At 35.2% G+C, this 16331-nt stretch overlaps 3 protein-coding genes across 3 annotated transcripts; 2 read left to right on the top strand and 1 right to left on the bottom strand.

Annotated features, from left to right (window-relative positions):
• Nucleotides 1-609: 609 nt before the first annotated feature.
• LOC111478016 (probable ATP synthase 24 kDa subunit, mitochondrial) lies at nt 610-3793 on the top strand. The gene is made up of 7 exons (XM_023122070.1): nt 610-766; nt 1227-1320; nt 1567-1711; nt 1816-1926; nt 2558-2704; nt 3130-3252; nt 3482-3793. The coding sequence occupies exons 1-7, from the start codon at nt 728-730 to the stop codon at nt 3543-3545; spliced, it is 723 nt and encodes a 240-aa protein (XP_022977838.1). The 5' UTR covers nt 610-727; the 3' UTR covers nt 3546-3793.
• On the bottom strand, nt 3715-8955 carry LOC111478015 (tRNA(His) guanylyltransferase 1-like). Its single transcript, XM_023122069.1, has 13 exons — nt 8422-8955; nt 8075-8206; nt 7940-7984; nt 7437-7606; nt 7256-7341; nt 7075-7182; nt 5822-6078; nt 5342-5473; nt 5217-5261; nt 4865-5034; nt 4620-4705; nt 4314-4421; nt 3715-4171 (listed from the first exon to the last, which is right to left on the bottom strand). The coding sequence occupies exons 1-13, from the start codon at nt 8523-8525 to the stop codon at nt 4043-4045; spliced, it is 1572 nt and encodes a 523-aa protein (XP_022977837.1). The 5' UTR covers nt 8526-8955; the 3' UTR covers nt 3715-4042.
• Nucleotides 8956-14699: 5744 nt separating this feature from the next.
• LOC111478045 (probable WRKY transcription factor 12) lies at nt 14700-15664 on the top strand. Its single transcript, XM_023122123.1, has 2 exons — nt 14700-15247; nt 15407-15664. The coding sequence occupies exons 1-2, from the start codon at nt 14733-14735 to the stop codon at nt 15576-15578; spliced, it is 687 nt and encodes a 228-aa protein (XP_022977891.1). The 5' UTR covers nt 14700-14732; the 3' UTR covers nt 15579-15664.
• Nucleotides 15665-16331: the final 667 nt, after the last annotated feature.

Below are 16331 nucleotides of genomic sequence, written 5' to 3'. Positions count from 1 at the left end.
TAGCTCTTCCTGCCTACTATCTCTTACAGATTCTGTTTTTGTTGGATAAAGTAGTATAGAACTCTTGTATTTAATAAAAATAGGTCAAGTTATGAAAGGCGAGAGCCTCTCCCACCCGTCTCTTACTCGCACAATCCAGAAAACACTATGTGCTCATTCTGCTAGCGTCTTGCAATCACGCCTCGGTATGACTGCTGCTCGGGATGTATCCAATTATGTCTTTGGACTTTTAAAGGTTTCATCTTTTTCCTCGAACTTTATATTCTTTCAAAAAAAAAGTTAAATTTACACTATGCAAAAAAATTGAACTGGAAAATATACCCGATACTATTTATCTATATATAATATTGGTTAATATTTAGATTTTAGTTTTTGAAAAAAAAAATTAAAAAGTGAATTTTTTTTTTTATACCCACTAAAAGAAATGGAAATACTCTAAAATTAAGGGCATTTTGTATAATTCAACAAAAGAAAGAATGGAAGAAAAAGAAGTTGATTAAGTACTGGTTTTCATTAGATCATATCCATCCATTTAGAATATTAAAGTAAACGTATCCAACGGTGGTGATTCGAAGTAGAGCGACTAATGAGGAGCAGGCTCCACGGAACCATTTCTAGCAGAGCTTCACTCCTCCTCAAACGAGGGCTCCCTCTTCATATATCCGACTTCCAATCCTCCAACGACTCATCGAAGCATCTGAAGCAAGGCGCTATCTGAGCTCCCACCATGGCTTTCTCTTCTCGTCTCTTGTCCAAATCCAAGCAGGTTTGTCCTTTTCCGCCATGGATCGGCTCACTTTACCCAACTTTTCATTCTCCCTCATTGTTCATGTTCGAATCAACTTTTAAGGATTGATATATGTGAGCGATTTGAATATCATTTCATACTGGGGTTTTGATTTTCGTTCTTCCGTTTTCTACTCCTGTGGATCCTGAAAATGGTGAAGTTTTTATCAGTTTTCCCCTCCCCTAATTTGATTTTTAATTCTTGGCTTTTGTAATTTTATATTCCCTGAAGGTTAAGGATTTTTTAACCGTTTATTTAGGATCTGGGATTTTAGGGTTTCTTTGGATGATGTGAAGTATGTAGGTTGCTGTGAATTTTTTTTTTAACGTTGTCGGGACTTAGCTAAAGATTAAAACTTTTAGACTCATTGTTTGGAAATGGTGATCATCGAATCATCTGCTTGACGTGGGTTTTATTTTGTGCCCCTTCGTTGTTACAGGTCCTTGGCAGTCAAAGTATTTTACACCAGGGGCATGCTATTCCTGTTCGTCACTTTGCCAAAGAGGCTGCCCGACCGGCTCTGAAGGGAGATGGTGAGTCAAAAAATGCTCATTTAGTGAGAAAAAGGAAGAGAGAGAGAGGGCTATGAAGTTTGGTTTATGTCTATCACACCGTTGTAGTTATGTCATATAAGTTAAATTGCATCCGAAATGTGTATATGAAGGCTATTAAGCTCCATGAATGGTGCATCAACTTCTCTATGTGCACATTGATCTTAAATATTCTGTGATTTGATTGATTTTTTTTTTTTTTTTTTTTTTTTTTTGTGGGTGCCAAAGATATGCTGAAGAATATATTTTTGGAAGTGAAAAAGAAGTTTGAGACAGCAATTGATGTTTTCCGGAAAGAGAAGATCACAATTGATCCAGATGATCCAGCTGCAGTAGCTCAATACGCAAAGGTCATGAAAATGGCAAGAGAGAAGTGAGTGTTTTTGCCGGATCACCACATGTGTCCATGCTATTACGACAATATGTGCATATGAATTCTGTGAGTTACAATTTTAACTCTTTTTTCCTTCTTTGCAGGGCAGATTTATTCTCAGAAGCTCAGCGAATCAAATACACCATTCAGACAAGAACCCAAGATATCCCTGATGCTAGAACATACTTACTGACACTGAAGGATATCCGGATCAAGTATGTTCCTGTTTTATGAACATGGATTCCTTGTCAACCTGACCAATAGGGTCTGCATTTCTCTCCTTGGCATGTTAATTGTTGTGGTATCATGAATATTTGATTTTCAAGGGTTCCAAGATCGTCAAGACTTGGAGACTTGGACCAGTATCAATCAATAAACCGATGAAAACCCCGGAAAGGGGGGAAGATATCTCTCAAATCTTCAATACATCTACATGTCGTATAAATGCTAAAATTTACTAACCACAATCTAGCACTCATCAGATATTAAATAAAGTTGATAAAAGAATGAATTAGTTGACTTGGTTGATCGTTTACTGCATATGGACACACATTTTTTCTCTCAATTCTCATCGCAGCTTGTTCAGACTTTTTGGCCTTCTTTCCTCCATAATTTTTAGTCTGATCTCAAATGTTTTCGTTAACCAAAAAAATCCGTTGTTTGGTTCTGTTATGGATTTGTTTATTCCCAACAGTAGGGAATTATATTTAGGGGTATTTATTGCTCATGCATTCATTCTTGTGCTCGAAGTCTGTGGCATTGATCTGATATCTATTGCCAAGTACACAAGTTCGTTGTTTTACTGTGCTCTTCGTTTCTTGACCTTATTCCCATGGATTTTTTCAGGAGACATCTCAGTGATGAGCTTGGTGCAGAAGCTATGATGTTTGATGCTCTTGAAAAGGTTGAGAAAGAATTGAAGAAACCTCTCTTGAGAAATGATAAGAAAGGAATGTCTATTCTTATGGCTGAGTTCGACAAAATCAATCAAAAGTAAAATTCTAACTTTTCATATTTTCCGTTTATTTTGGCTCCATTCAAAAAAGTTGAGTGGTTTATTAACAGACGGTTATGTTTGTATGGACAATATATACATCTAAGATTGCCATCAAGAACAAAATGTCTTGTCAGAAAATAGAAGCCGTCGTGCACCCATTTTGGATATATGACGTGTTGTTCATCCTGAAGTTTTAGTGAAGAGAATGATATTCATTCTTATTAATTCTGCGCTTGCATGCCTATTTGGCAAGATACCCACCATTAGATTTCTTTTCTAATATGACTTGGACACTAGTTTTTACCAGTCTAAATTTCTGACGAAGACCCAGTATAGTTGGTAACCGTCCTACACGACAGATGAACAATATTTGTAGGGATATACACAGTATTTTGATTATGTTTTAATTTTTTTAAATCAGGCTTGGAATTAAGAGGGAAGATCTACCCAAGTACGAGGAGCAGTTGGAACTTAAAATGTCCAAGGCACAATTGGAAGAGCTGAAGAAAGACGCACTTGAGGCAATGGAAACTCAAAAGAAGCGGTACGTAGTTTGTGGTTTATGATGATTATTATATACTGCAAAACCTTCTTTTTCGTAGTTCGAATGAATGTCTGTTTTCAAAATGTGCTTTGATCAGCCAGATAGACATTATACATATTTCTCCAAAATGTATAATCTGGCTTGTACTCGGTTGGCATTACTGTATATTTGTAGGCTCTTATTGAATCTTTATCGAAACTTATGCAACTTTTCCACTCTTTGTTTTCAGTGAGGAGTTTAAAGACGAGGCAATGATCGATACAAAGTCGTTAGACGTGAGAAACTTCCTGTAGATTTACAAATCTTTTTCCCATTTGTTTTCTGGTTGAGAAAAATCTGCCAACAGAGCTGATTCGGCTGTTTTTGAACACCGGAATACATCTCTTTAGCTTTAATAAGAAAAGGCACCTCTGATACTGGTACCACACCATTTGGCTGATGCGTGTTCCCCAGCTTTTTTTTCCCTTTTTGTGATTTATTCTATACTATGCCAGGTGATAACTGGATGGATATTGTCAAGAAATTTGCATTTAATCATTTGGCTGATGTGTTCCCAATTCTTTTTCAGTGTCTAGTTTAAGCTTAATTTAAATGTTTAAGGTTGAGATTGCTTCCATTAGACAGTGATTATGTGCTTATCAGATCCCAGTTAGAGTTCCTAAGCTCAATGATCGAATAACAGGATGATGAGCAAAGTGTTTTTATCAATTGCCGGGGAACACAATGAACTGGAGATAACTTAACTGATCCTTACAAAAATGTCAAAATAAAAATCAAGTCTGGACTTGTCTTAGCTTAGTATCCATGGATGTTCTTCCCAAAAACTAGTCTCAATTATATTAGAATGCACAACAACAACTTTTCTCTTAGAAATTTCCGAAGCATCTGGATTTTTGTCCACAGCTGCTGTAACACTTTCCTGCACAGAAAAAATGACTTGCTTGGAAACATATACTCATAAATATAAACCACATGCAGAGCAAATATCTGAAGATGCACAAACTAAATGTAGAGTAAACGAACAAAATAATTGTTAGGAAAAGAAAAAAAAACAAACAAACCTTCTCCCAGAATGCAGAAGAACCTTGACGAAACATGAGGGGTAACTCATTATATAAAATATTGAATTGCAAGTTAAGCATGCGTTCCTTCTCCAGTGCTTGAGTACCCTATAAGGTAAAATTTCAAAGACAATTGAATAACATTCCAAGAGGGCACTACAGTTTATGGGTTTTAGTTGAACTGACTATCTAAGTGGATCAAAAAATATATATTTTTAAGGGTAAAGAATGTTTTTAAACACTTATAAAAGTCATTTCAAATAAGTCATGAACGGAAGAATAGGCGTTAGATAGCCAAATTAGCACCTTGAGGTAAGCTTGAGCTTCACTTTTACTTTTTCCAGACTTCACGAGCTCCCAGAAACATGTATTGTACTGATTATTTATGTGACCTGTAAACTCGAAGGGACGAACAGTTCATTGGTATCTAGTAAATTAGGAACTCCATAGAGACGGATTGAATTTTTCATTATAGCACTGAGAATTAGACAATAACGTGGAACGAATATCCTTGAAAAGTAAAGAACTTCCTCAAAACTTGTAGTACTTACAATCAACTTGTCTCCAGGCTAGATAGTCCTGAAGGATCTCACGTGATGGATAGCAAACAGCACGTCCATCAAAGGAAGGTGGGTACTTCAGCTCTTTATGTGGGAAGAATTCGCTCCATTTCATTACGTAAAGGGAAGAAAATAATGATACAATGGTGGACACTATTTCACTGCAACGATGATTGTTCAAGTGAAACATTAACAATCATGTAACAAAATGCATCTCATGTAAACGAGAATGAATCGATGAGGTAAAAATATTTGTAATAATCAGCCATCTGAGACATCAAAATTTTACCAAATGGATAAAATAGCAGCATAAAAAGCCAGAAGAAATATAAACAAGACTAACCTAGCTCGGCGTCCATAAATTTGAGAATCCTTCTTCAGAACAAAGCTGCAAATCATAAATATATATAATATGTCTACAGATGTGGCAAATGAAATTTGTAACAAAAGCCAAAATAGACAAAATACCTGTACTCATCACTAACGCCATAGGAGAAGACCAAGTCAGGAAGTTTCTCCATCACAGCCACTGCACATGAATTCATAAGGTTCAAAGCGTGCTCATCGTTTGGCTTTTCAAACACGTGAACTTCGGAAAATCTACCAAAACCACAACCATGTAGCCAATCCACTTAAATTTCCTATAAACAAGCTCTTCAAAGAAAGTGTGTCATGTGCCCAATATGATATGTTCTCGTTAATCATTATTCATATAGTGAAAATCATTAACATGCACCATTGTTCAATTGATTTAGAGTAGAGGGAGAATACTCGAGAGGGGAGGTTCCAAGTACCTTGAGTACTTGAAATTATATTGTACGACTTTATCTTTTATATTTCAATATTATTCTAGTTCTATTTGGGTTTTCATCATATGATTCTACTAGAAGCCTAGAATAAAGTCTTCAACTTCAGCCATGGATCAACCATAAAGAGTGATGAACGTACCTGTGGAAATGACAGCCGTCTATTCTTATCACTATCCATGTAGATGGAATTAGTTTGTTCTCAACTTGGAATGACCGAACGTAATCTGGATTTATTTTGTCAATGTCAGTTGTGAAAGCACCTAGCTCCTTTAAAAGAATGGAATGTTCGTTCCAAAATTTTCGTCCAGCAATATTTGGTGAATGAATTACGGTCGCCTTTCTCCGTAATCTCTTAACAGGAGTGCCATCTTCATGGTACTTCACAATATCTTCAACCTAAATAAAGGAAAACTTGTTAGATTGTATGGTTTGGAGAACTCTGTAACATAACAATCAGACGAAGACAAGTTTCTTCACAGAATCTTAGGCCACCATGCAACTCTCTAGCTAAAAAACACTTTAGAAGAAGTACTTCCAAGTTGGCAAATTGTCAAATTAAACTTTTAATATGATATATAATGTCAAAATCATAAATAAAGTGACAGTCCAATAAGAATTTGCAACTATATAAATTACATGTCCAAATTGTTCAGCCTATTCTAATATATACGTGTGTGTGTATATCACAACAAAAAAATGCGCAGGGATATTCTAAGTGACTCATTTATGATCTTAGTTCTATAAAAAAAGGTATAGAGCATGAGTGTGAGATTCCACATCGGTGAGAGAGGGAAACGAAGCATTCCCTCTTAAGGGTGTAGAAACCTGCTAGAGGGGAACGAAGCATTGCCTCATAAGGGTGTAGAAACCTTCCCTAGTAGACGCATATTAAAAACTTGAGAGGATGCCCAGAAGGAAAAACCCAAAAATGATAATATCTGCTAGCGTTGGCCTTGGGTTATTACAAATGGTATCAGAGCCAGGTTACTGGGTAATGTGTCAGCGAGGACGCTAACCCCCAAGAGGGGTGGATTGTGAGATTCCACATTAGTTGGAGAGGGGAACGAAGCATTCCTTATAAGGGTAGAAACCTCTCTCTAACAGACGCGCTTTAATACTTTGAGGGGAAGTCCAAAGAGGACAATATCTACTAGCGGTGGGCTTGGGTTGTTACAATGAGAGTGGAGGCAGATTCTCTCGGAAAACAAAACCAAAACACAATCGCACATTAAGTGATTTTCTCAATTACTTTGATATAGCTAGGAAGATAATTTTGTTTAATATTCATTGTTGTCTCCATGAACTCTCAGTGTACAGTAAGACCAAGATGCAAGTAAACAAGAATCAAGTTAATGATCAATCAACATTCTAATTCTTTTAAAAGAGCATAACCTTTGTTGTCAAAATGCAGGATCCTTGACGAAAGATTGCATCAAGATTTGCATAGTTAATATTGAACTTTTGAAAAAGCAGCTCATGTTTTTCTTTCTTCTCTGTAACCTGCAAAGTTTGCATATACAAATTAAAAAATCAACAAGCTTACAAAATACAAAAAACTACAAGTTATTAGTACCTTCAGAAAATCATGGGCTTCTCTGTCTGTCTTCCCACATTCCACCAGCTTCCAAAAGCATGTATTGTCCAAGTTATTGACATGACCTGAAAAAAGGTGAGTTTGAAAAGTTTAAATAAGAGCCTTTAGCTTAAAGGGCGTTCGAATATTACGGTTTTCGAACCAAGAAGCAACCACTTACAGAATTGTTGTCTCCATGCAAGATATGCTTGAAGAACTTCCATAGAAGCACAGCATACTACACGTGCACGAAATGATGGTGGGAATATCAAGTGCTTCTGAGGAAAGACTTCTTGCCATTTTGTTATATATACTGAGGTAAAGAAAGATACTACGAGCGAATACAATTTGCTGCATAAGGCCAATTAAATTTGTAAGCACATCAACATTAATTTCAACGAAAGCAGAAAACTACTACATGGGAACACTGTTTTTATGATAGAATTTATAATGATAAGAAACATTCTATCGTTCAACTCCTTACAAACAAAATCAATATATTAGCAAATTTCAAATCCCTCAAGCTTAATTGGACACAAACTACTTCTTAAATCTTAGAAAGATCACAAGTATTGGCTCAGACCCAAAAAAGAGCTATTGTAATATCATGCCAAAAACAATCCTTGTTCATGATGCCCAGCAATAAAAACATCAAAACAGAGGATATTAAATCAGTGGAAAAACCTGGCACGCCTTTGGTAGAACTTGGATGTCTTCTTAAAGATAAAACTGGCACACAAAGGATGCATCAATCACTGATATAATGTAATGAAGAAACAACAAGCTTGCTAAAAAATAGCTAAAAAGGGAGGAGAATACCTGTACTCATCATTGAATCCATATGAAAATACTACATCTGAAAACATTTCCATTGTGGCCATTGCACAACAATTCATCAATTCTAAAGCCTTTTCGTCATTTGGCTTCACAAATCCATGAACTTCAGAGAACCTGCCAAAATTGGGAAAAAGATTATGAACAATCAACAAAATGCACTAATCACACACATATAAACAGAAATCCCTTTACTTGGACTATGTTTACAGGGCAGTTTATCCCCTAGTACTAATCAAAACACATGATATGGTGAAGTAATTTGATCAGATATCAATTTTTTTTATTTATTATTTATTTATATCTAGAATTGAATTAGTAAGAGAGAAAACCTTGGAAAGTCGAGACCCTCAACCCGAACAACGATCAGATTGGGCGGCATCACCTCATCATCAACTTCAAACAGCTTCACGTACTCATACTTACTGTTTGCCATTTGAACACCACCGGAACCAGAGCTGAAAACAGAATTAATTCTTTTTTTTCACCGAAAACTCGAACGTGAGCGAAGTTCAGTTCATAGAAATTCACAAAGAAAGCGTCGCCATGAACTGTGTTGAGGGAAAGAGGTTCTGTGAAACAGACAGGAGTTGTCTACCAATTGCAAATTTGAAAGAGAGAAACGGGAAATTCGCGCGGTTCTCTCCTTACAGAAACCTTATTTCACCAAATGGGCGCCAAAGGGTACGGAATTCCGACCATTCGAAACGATCGGTTTTTTTTTTTGGTCGGCGAAGAAGACAGTGGAGTAACGACAGTGAGAGACTCCGGAGAGAGAGAGAGAGAGAGAGAAGGCGGCTGAGGGCGGAGAGAGGGAGATGTGAAGCGCAAAGGCGGAGAAGGGTGAAAAGTGGAGGGATCTGCGGTCTGTGATGCAGTGAAGCACGGTAAATAACTGACCCTAATGTAACGGGAGGGATAAATTATACAATTATCTTGTCTTTTAATTTAATTTAGGTTAAATTATACAAAATTTAATCTTAATTTTTTTAATATTGTTCCAAAAAATATATAAATTTTTTATAAGTGACTGGGTAGAAACACATCATAAAAATAGAAATTTGAATGGTGACCTCACTCACTCGACCCTAATTTTAATTTCTATAAAAAAAAATTTAAATAATTTATTCGTAAAGAATAATTTTAAAATATTTATAAAATGTCACGATAATATTGCAACTAACATTAGATGCTTCCGTGAATTTATAAAATGTCAAGATAATGTGTATGGTTCAACATTCTTATGTATACTTTTTTAGTTTAAGAAATGAAAATGGAATCCTATTTTTACTGTGTCCTCGGTTTTAGGCTTTAACCTTCCTTTTAGGACCAAACAAGCGATGACCTTCGTGAATGTTTATAACGTCTTTGTTTTCTCGATATCAGTAATTAAGGATCCCTGCTCCTTTTGGTAGGAGGACCTAGATTCTCTGGTTACCATATCAAACAAATCAGTGACAAGTTAAACTAGTTGCAAACGTGAGTCTCAAAATCTCGAGTCGTTTTCAACAAGCATCTAAATGATCTTCCCGAATATTTTGGCCACTCTGCGGCCAACCCTCCTCCACGGGCAGCAACTTCCAACCTGTAAAATCTTGCAATGTCGGCTAACATTGGAGGATGGAGTGGAAGCACAGTCACAAATTTTTCTCCAAATGGCTAAAGGGCTAAAGGTCACTCGCTCCGCTGGTCGAGATCATAAGCATAAGCTTCAACATGATTGCTCAATGAAAACTCTAATGAAAGCTCTGTTCAGGATTGTTGGGAGAGAGTCAGAGCATTAACTAATTTAGGGAATGATTATAAGTTTATAAATAAGGAATACACCTTCATTGGTACGAGTTCTTTTGGGAAGCCCAAAGCAAATCCATGGGAGCTTATGCTCAAAGTGGAGAATATCATACTATTGTGGAGAGTCGTGATTCCTAACAAGCTCTTCGGACATTGGTTTATGTGAGATTTTATATCGGTTGAAGAGTGGAACAAAGCATTCCCTTATAAAGATGTTCATCTGGTCGTTGTCGTAGCGGTGGAACCACATTTCAGTGGGGTTAAGCTGCACCCAACTATATATTAGACCAAGTACTTCAAATGCGAAAGCCCCTGACAGCCTCAGCAATGCCTGCACTTGTATTTGCAGCAGAAACCTGCAATGGATTGAGATACTGATCAATGGGAATACCACATGAAACAATAACTGAACATAAATCCCCATCAACCATGGACATTGTAACTTTCACGATCGGGGGTTCATAGAGTTGCGAGCTTAAAAGAAGCATCCACGAGAAGCAATTCAGAAGCTTACTTGCCCACGTGACAACTTTTGTTTGGTGTCACGGTCATACTTCTTTAATTGTATGGCATCGTGATTTTGACACGCTTACGACAAGCTTTATGGGGGACTCATGCCCCATTCACATTTTTCTTCTGGCTTTATAGCTCTGTTGGACCTTCGGCGAGGTTTGCCTTTGCCAATCAAACACAACTTATGCAAAATCCAAATTTGTTCGGCCACACACACCGTTCGTGCGTGCATGTTCATTCGTCTACAACACAACAACGTTGCATCTAATTCTCATCTCGGTTCCTAACAAACACGACCTATGCATTGTGATGTCGTCCCCTGTTTTGGGACAGATCGACCGTCTTGGCTTGCTCGGACACATCCGTTGGGAACTGACCCATGTGTCAATCATCTCATTAGGACATCCTAAACATCCATCCATCCGAGTTCTCTCGAGCATTGGACTCTCTCGTGTCCGTGCTTAACCATTTATGACATATGTTCTAGATAACAAGTACATAATCCAACCTCCGACATACATGATGGGGCACAATACCGACACACGTGTACTGTCTGGTACTGTCCTTGAAAGATCTTTCCAAAGGAAGACGCCCATGTGTCACAGAGTAGCTCGCTTAGGCTACAAAGTCCAGGGGTGGTGGATAACCAACACCATGCCTCCCCCTATCGTACATTTTCAGGTATTTTCAGTGCTTACCGAGTAGACGTCTTTTTAGCTTGTAGACATACAGTTTCGTGCATAGTCCATCAAATATCCGATTGACACCAAATTTAGTGAGTTTTCATATTTCATTTAGACGGACTTAATTCCTGAGCCGCATACCGAAACTCCGACTTCTAAGGTTATGACCCAGGACCCTACTCAGCCTTCTTCAAGCTTGTCTTCAACACTCATGTCCCCTCATTCTCTCGAACCTTGTGTATGTCTCGACTTAGCTTCAAGGTGCACTTTTAGTGCGTTGGATGATACACCGTCCTCCTCGGTCGCATCATGACACTTTTCAATCTTGACTCTCGTCTGACTGGATGGATGCCCCTTGTCAGTCATGCATTTGAGTGTCATAACCTACTTCATTCGTCGTACTCAATGGCTCGCACAATCATAGACACAAGCGCCGTAATTTGTCCAAAGTCTAGCAATGAAAGAACGGCTGTATTCACCTCAGCAGGTCTAATCCTTTCTTCCCACTTATCAAGTTCTCATCTTGCCCTTCCCGTCTATATCCGGTTCCGGGCAGCTCCTATGTAAGAATTTCTCACGTTATTTTCACTATACACTGGTACAAGGTAATTTAATTTTAGTGGAAAAAACAGGTTATTAAATACATAGTATATATTATTAATAAATACTTTAAAGTTAAAACTATAATATAAAAACAAGGCCCACCAAATCTGTCCCCATGCTAGATACATCATTAAATTTAATTATAATGATTAGCTTGTTAGAAAAAATTTAAATTCAATAATTATAGCTTGTAATGGCAGACATGAGTAATTATGACACGGACTTTAAACTTCATATTATGTGGGCATTTTTTTCATTATTTTCACACATTTCATCTTTTATTGCTCATTGGACCCTATATATATAAAGTCAACATTTCAGCTCAACTTATGGCAATCAACCACTTATATCGATTAATATTAAACTCCATATTTTTATAAATAAACCAAAGTTTGGAAGGTTGGTATAAACTTGGTTATGTAACAAAACATATGAATTAAAAGTAATCACATAGTATTAATTAGGTATAATTAGACTGTAGGCATGTGAACTAATAATTAGGCAATGAAAATGTGTGACTCAATACATTATTTCTTTTACCAAGTTATTATAATGCCGATTTGACCCACGACCATGCCAAAAATTCAGTTTCTTCTTTCCACGTGTACATATCTAAGTTTTTTTTTTTTTTTTTTTTATAAATATATAGTCGTGTAGGAGAGAGTGAAGAGTGACTATAACGTGACGAGTAAATGTAACTGTGAAAGTAATGATTAAACACCGTCCATGAAGAAAGTGATTGATTTCATGCAATCACATATCTACTATTCTTAATACTTCGTTGACTCTTTTTATTTATTTATTTTTTCACGAGAAAATGAACCATCGATTTTATACATTTATTTACGTATTTTATTCTTAACTTCTTTATTTATTTTTTGTGACAAAAATGATGTAATCGTGTATTTATGTTTAATAATTTATTTATTTCTAAAAGAAAATACAGAAAATAAAGATTTGGCATAATGGGAAGCCAATACATGGAGACAAAAATAAATGATGTTTTTGACACCCATGCCCTAGCTATCTCCTTCCGATGATCCAGGCCCACCAGACCATGGCCCAGAAAAAGAGACTCAAATCCTTTTTATTTAAAAATTATATTAAAAAATAGATAATAAAATTAAAAAGGGATTTTTTTTTATTAGGACGCTATAAACACGTCATCGTGATGTAAGCAAAGAAAAACAGCTATAACATCCAGAAACCCTAATTAGGGTTTGTGTATTTTTACCCTTTTCAATCAAATCGTATAGTAAAAAGTGAAAAAGGTAAGAATATATGTGTGAAAAAATGGGTCGACAATTTGGCACCTCGTATCCAATTCCAATCTAGGCCATCATTATTTTATATTTTAATTTCATATCATTTTATATAATCAACCTACGAAAGAATCAAGATCATACTAAAAAAAACAAATTTGTTATTAATTTTTAATTATTTAAATTTATCACGTGAGTTTCCTACCATCAATTAATTAATTATTATCTTTTTAAATTAATGTTTAATTAACCTAACATGTGAATATTAGCATAAAATAAATATAAATATTAGATTTCTACTTTCTAGAAGGTTCATATTTTTATTTTAGTTATTATAATTGTTTTTTTTAGATAAAAAAGATTGACATAATAGTTTGTAAATTGAATTTGAAGGATTAATGGGGTTTCTTTTGTTTTAAGTTTAGAAAAAAATTAGACCCTTAAAAAGATTGTTTTTATTCTTAAAAAAGAACAAACCATCATGATGCTCATAACAAATAGGTGAATATGATGGCAAAATAATAAGTTGGGAGTTTTGAAATTTTTTTTAATCAATTCAGAAGTTGGGTGGTTAGGNAAAAAAAAAAAAAAAAAAAAAAAAAAAAAAAAAAAAAAAAAAAAAAAAAGCTAGTCATCAAAATCAATTTCCCATAATAAACAAATAAATAACATATTATTTTAAATAAAAAAAATTAATAGTCATGTAATAATTTAAGCCCACCGACGATGATATATTATTTGTTTTAATCCGTTACGTATAGCTATCAGCCTCACAGTTTGCTAAGAAGAAATTGTCACATCATTCTATCAAATACTTCGTTTATTTCTCCAACTAATGTAAAAAATAAATAAATAAATAAAATATATATTTTTAGATATATATATATATATATATATATATATTAGAAAGAAAATTTAAAAATAAAAAAAAGGTTAAAATTGTAATTTATCTAAGTTTTTATAATATTATATTTTTTTTAATGGGAGAAAAAAGGGGGGGAAATTGCATATATTCCTCTGGCAAAAGGTCAAATAGAGTGGTTTTTTCTGTATAAATCATAATCATTTTTCTTCACCGCCGATACAGAGCGAGAAAGACAGATTTGGACATAAGATATTCATCCATCATTATCTTCTGATTTTTTTTTTTTAATTTTCTTTCATAAAAATAAAATACAATTTTTCTCGGATATTCTTTTATTACGCATTTGACTAACACGAACTCTCCTTGGATATTTTAACCTATAGTTTCTTATGTATAATATTATTATGAAATCAGGTTTCTTTTTAATGGTTTTTTAGGACTCTAGGAACAAATTTTACTTTTTCTTTTTAAATAAATAAATAAATAAATTATTCTCTTTTACCATAATAAGTGGATATAAAAAAAAAAAAAAAAAACTTATATTCACTTTCGTCAATAAATAAATTATTTAATACACATTGAAAAATATAATAATTTAACTTATGATCTAGATTTAGTTATGATTATAGTATGATATTTTGATTTTCAAAAGATAGGGTGATGGTGTAGATAAAAAGTTACTACATACTTTTAACTTTATTCACTATTTCTCAATTAATTAATTAATTAATTAAATTATGTGATATGGAATTGTATAACACCATTTTCAGTGCTTTGGAAAAGAATTACAAATAAGTTTATTTAAAATTAAAAAAAAAAATGTAATTTTATTTAGGCTATATATAAACACAGTAGGTCATGGCTTAAATTATTGAAAGCTAAAGAGAGGAAAAGAAGCAGTCAAAACGACGATCCATTAATGAAGAATGGGATCATCGGCGTCGGAAGAAGACATAATAATGGCGACTCTACTGCAAGCCGAACAAGCCGCCGCTATCACCACCAATTTTGCTTCCTTCCCTGAAAACATCAATAATCTCGTTCAACAAACCCTAAAACCCTTCCTCTTCTTCAAAGCCGACGACCAATATTCGTTACAGCAACAACAACAACAGCAATCCGTTTTCCCGTTCCCGTTTCCGTTCCCCTCAACCACCGCCACCGCCACTTCCCATCTCCTTTCCTCTCTCCTCAGATCCTCGCCTTCCTCGCTCAGGGATGCAGGAGAGAGCGGAAATCATGGCGACGGCGACGGCGACGGCGACAACCGCAAAGGTGGATTGAGGGTTAGGACGGTGAAGATGAAGAGGATGAAAGGGAGGAGGAAAGTGAGAGAGCCGAGATTCTGCTTCAAAACCATGACGGATGTGGACGTTCTTGACGACGGTTACAAATGGAGAAAGTACGGCCAAAAAGTTGTTAAGAACACCCTCCATCCAAGGTCCTTTTTCTTTTATATATATTATATTCCTTTGCATGGGTTAATAATAAGTATGCCATCATCATAAATTTTTTTTATACTAAGCTTTTTATTAGCTAAATTTGATATATGTGATATTATTTACGACTATATAAAATTAACGAAAACAAAGATGGGCAGGAGTTACTATCGTTGCACGGAAGAGAATTGTAAGGTAAAGAAACGAGTAGAAAGATTAGCAGAAGATCCGAGAATGGTGATAACGACCTACGAAGGAAGACACGCTCATTCCCCATCCGATCGTAATTTAGAAGACACCAACATGGGTTGCCTCAACACTTTCTTTTGTTAGAATAATGTGCATGGTTTTGTGTTTAAACTTTATAATTGTTTTGCATTGTAATTAAGTTTTATAATCAAACAATATGTACATACTAGGGCTATGTCCATAATAGGACGATGTTTTCCACTTTGAACATTCCATCCCTTCGATAGATAGAGAGGAGGGTTGAGCTTTTCTTGGTTTTTTTCCGTGTTGTCAAAGAGTTGAACAATGAAAATAGATGGCGCGTGCCTAATCGAATTGATCGGGTCATGTAGGAACAAACTTCAAGTCTACCGGTTTGTTAGGATGCCTCAGTTGCATACATCACTGCATTTCCACTTTACATCATTACATTTTCACTTGACATGGCTAAATTAGAGGTATGACTCTGATATAATGTTAGAAATCAGGACTGTCTATATAGTATAATATTATCTACTTTAAGCATAAGCTCCGACGGATTTGCAATTGGTTTCCTCAAAATGCCTTATTCTAATAGAGATGTATTCATTACTTATTAACCCAGGATCAACCCCTTAATTAGTTGATATGAGACTCTCCCAACGATCTCAAAATGTTTGTTCTCGGTGGGTTTCTGCATTCTTCTTTTTAGATCTCTAGGTTTATATGAAACTTTGGTGGAGTAATATCACATTTTTTAAAAAAATAATTAATTAATTACTAAAATATCACCTCTTCTTTAAAAGAAATGATTATGTTAGGATTGATGTTATTATGAGTGGATATTTATGTAATTAAGTTACCTAGGAAGACTATTTG

Source organism: Cucurbita maxima, unplaced genomic scaffold, assembly GCF_002738345.1.
Source record: "Cucurbita maxima cultivar Rimu unplaced genomic scaffold, Cmax_1.0 Cma_Scf00004, whole genome shotgun sequence".
Taxonomy (NCBI): domain Eukaryota; kingdom Viridiplantae; phylum Streptophyta; class Magnoliopsida; order Cucurbitales; family Cucurbitaceae; genus Cucurbita; species Cucurbita maxima.
This window is presented reverse-complemented; position numbering and strand designations above follow the sequence as displayed.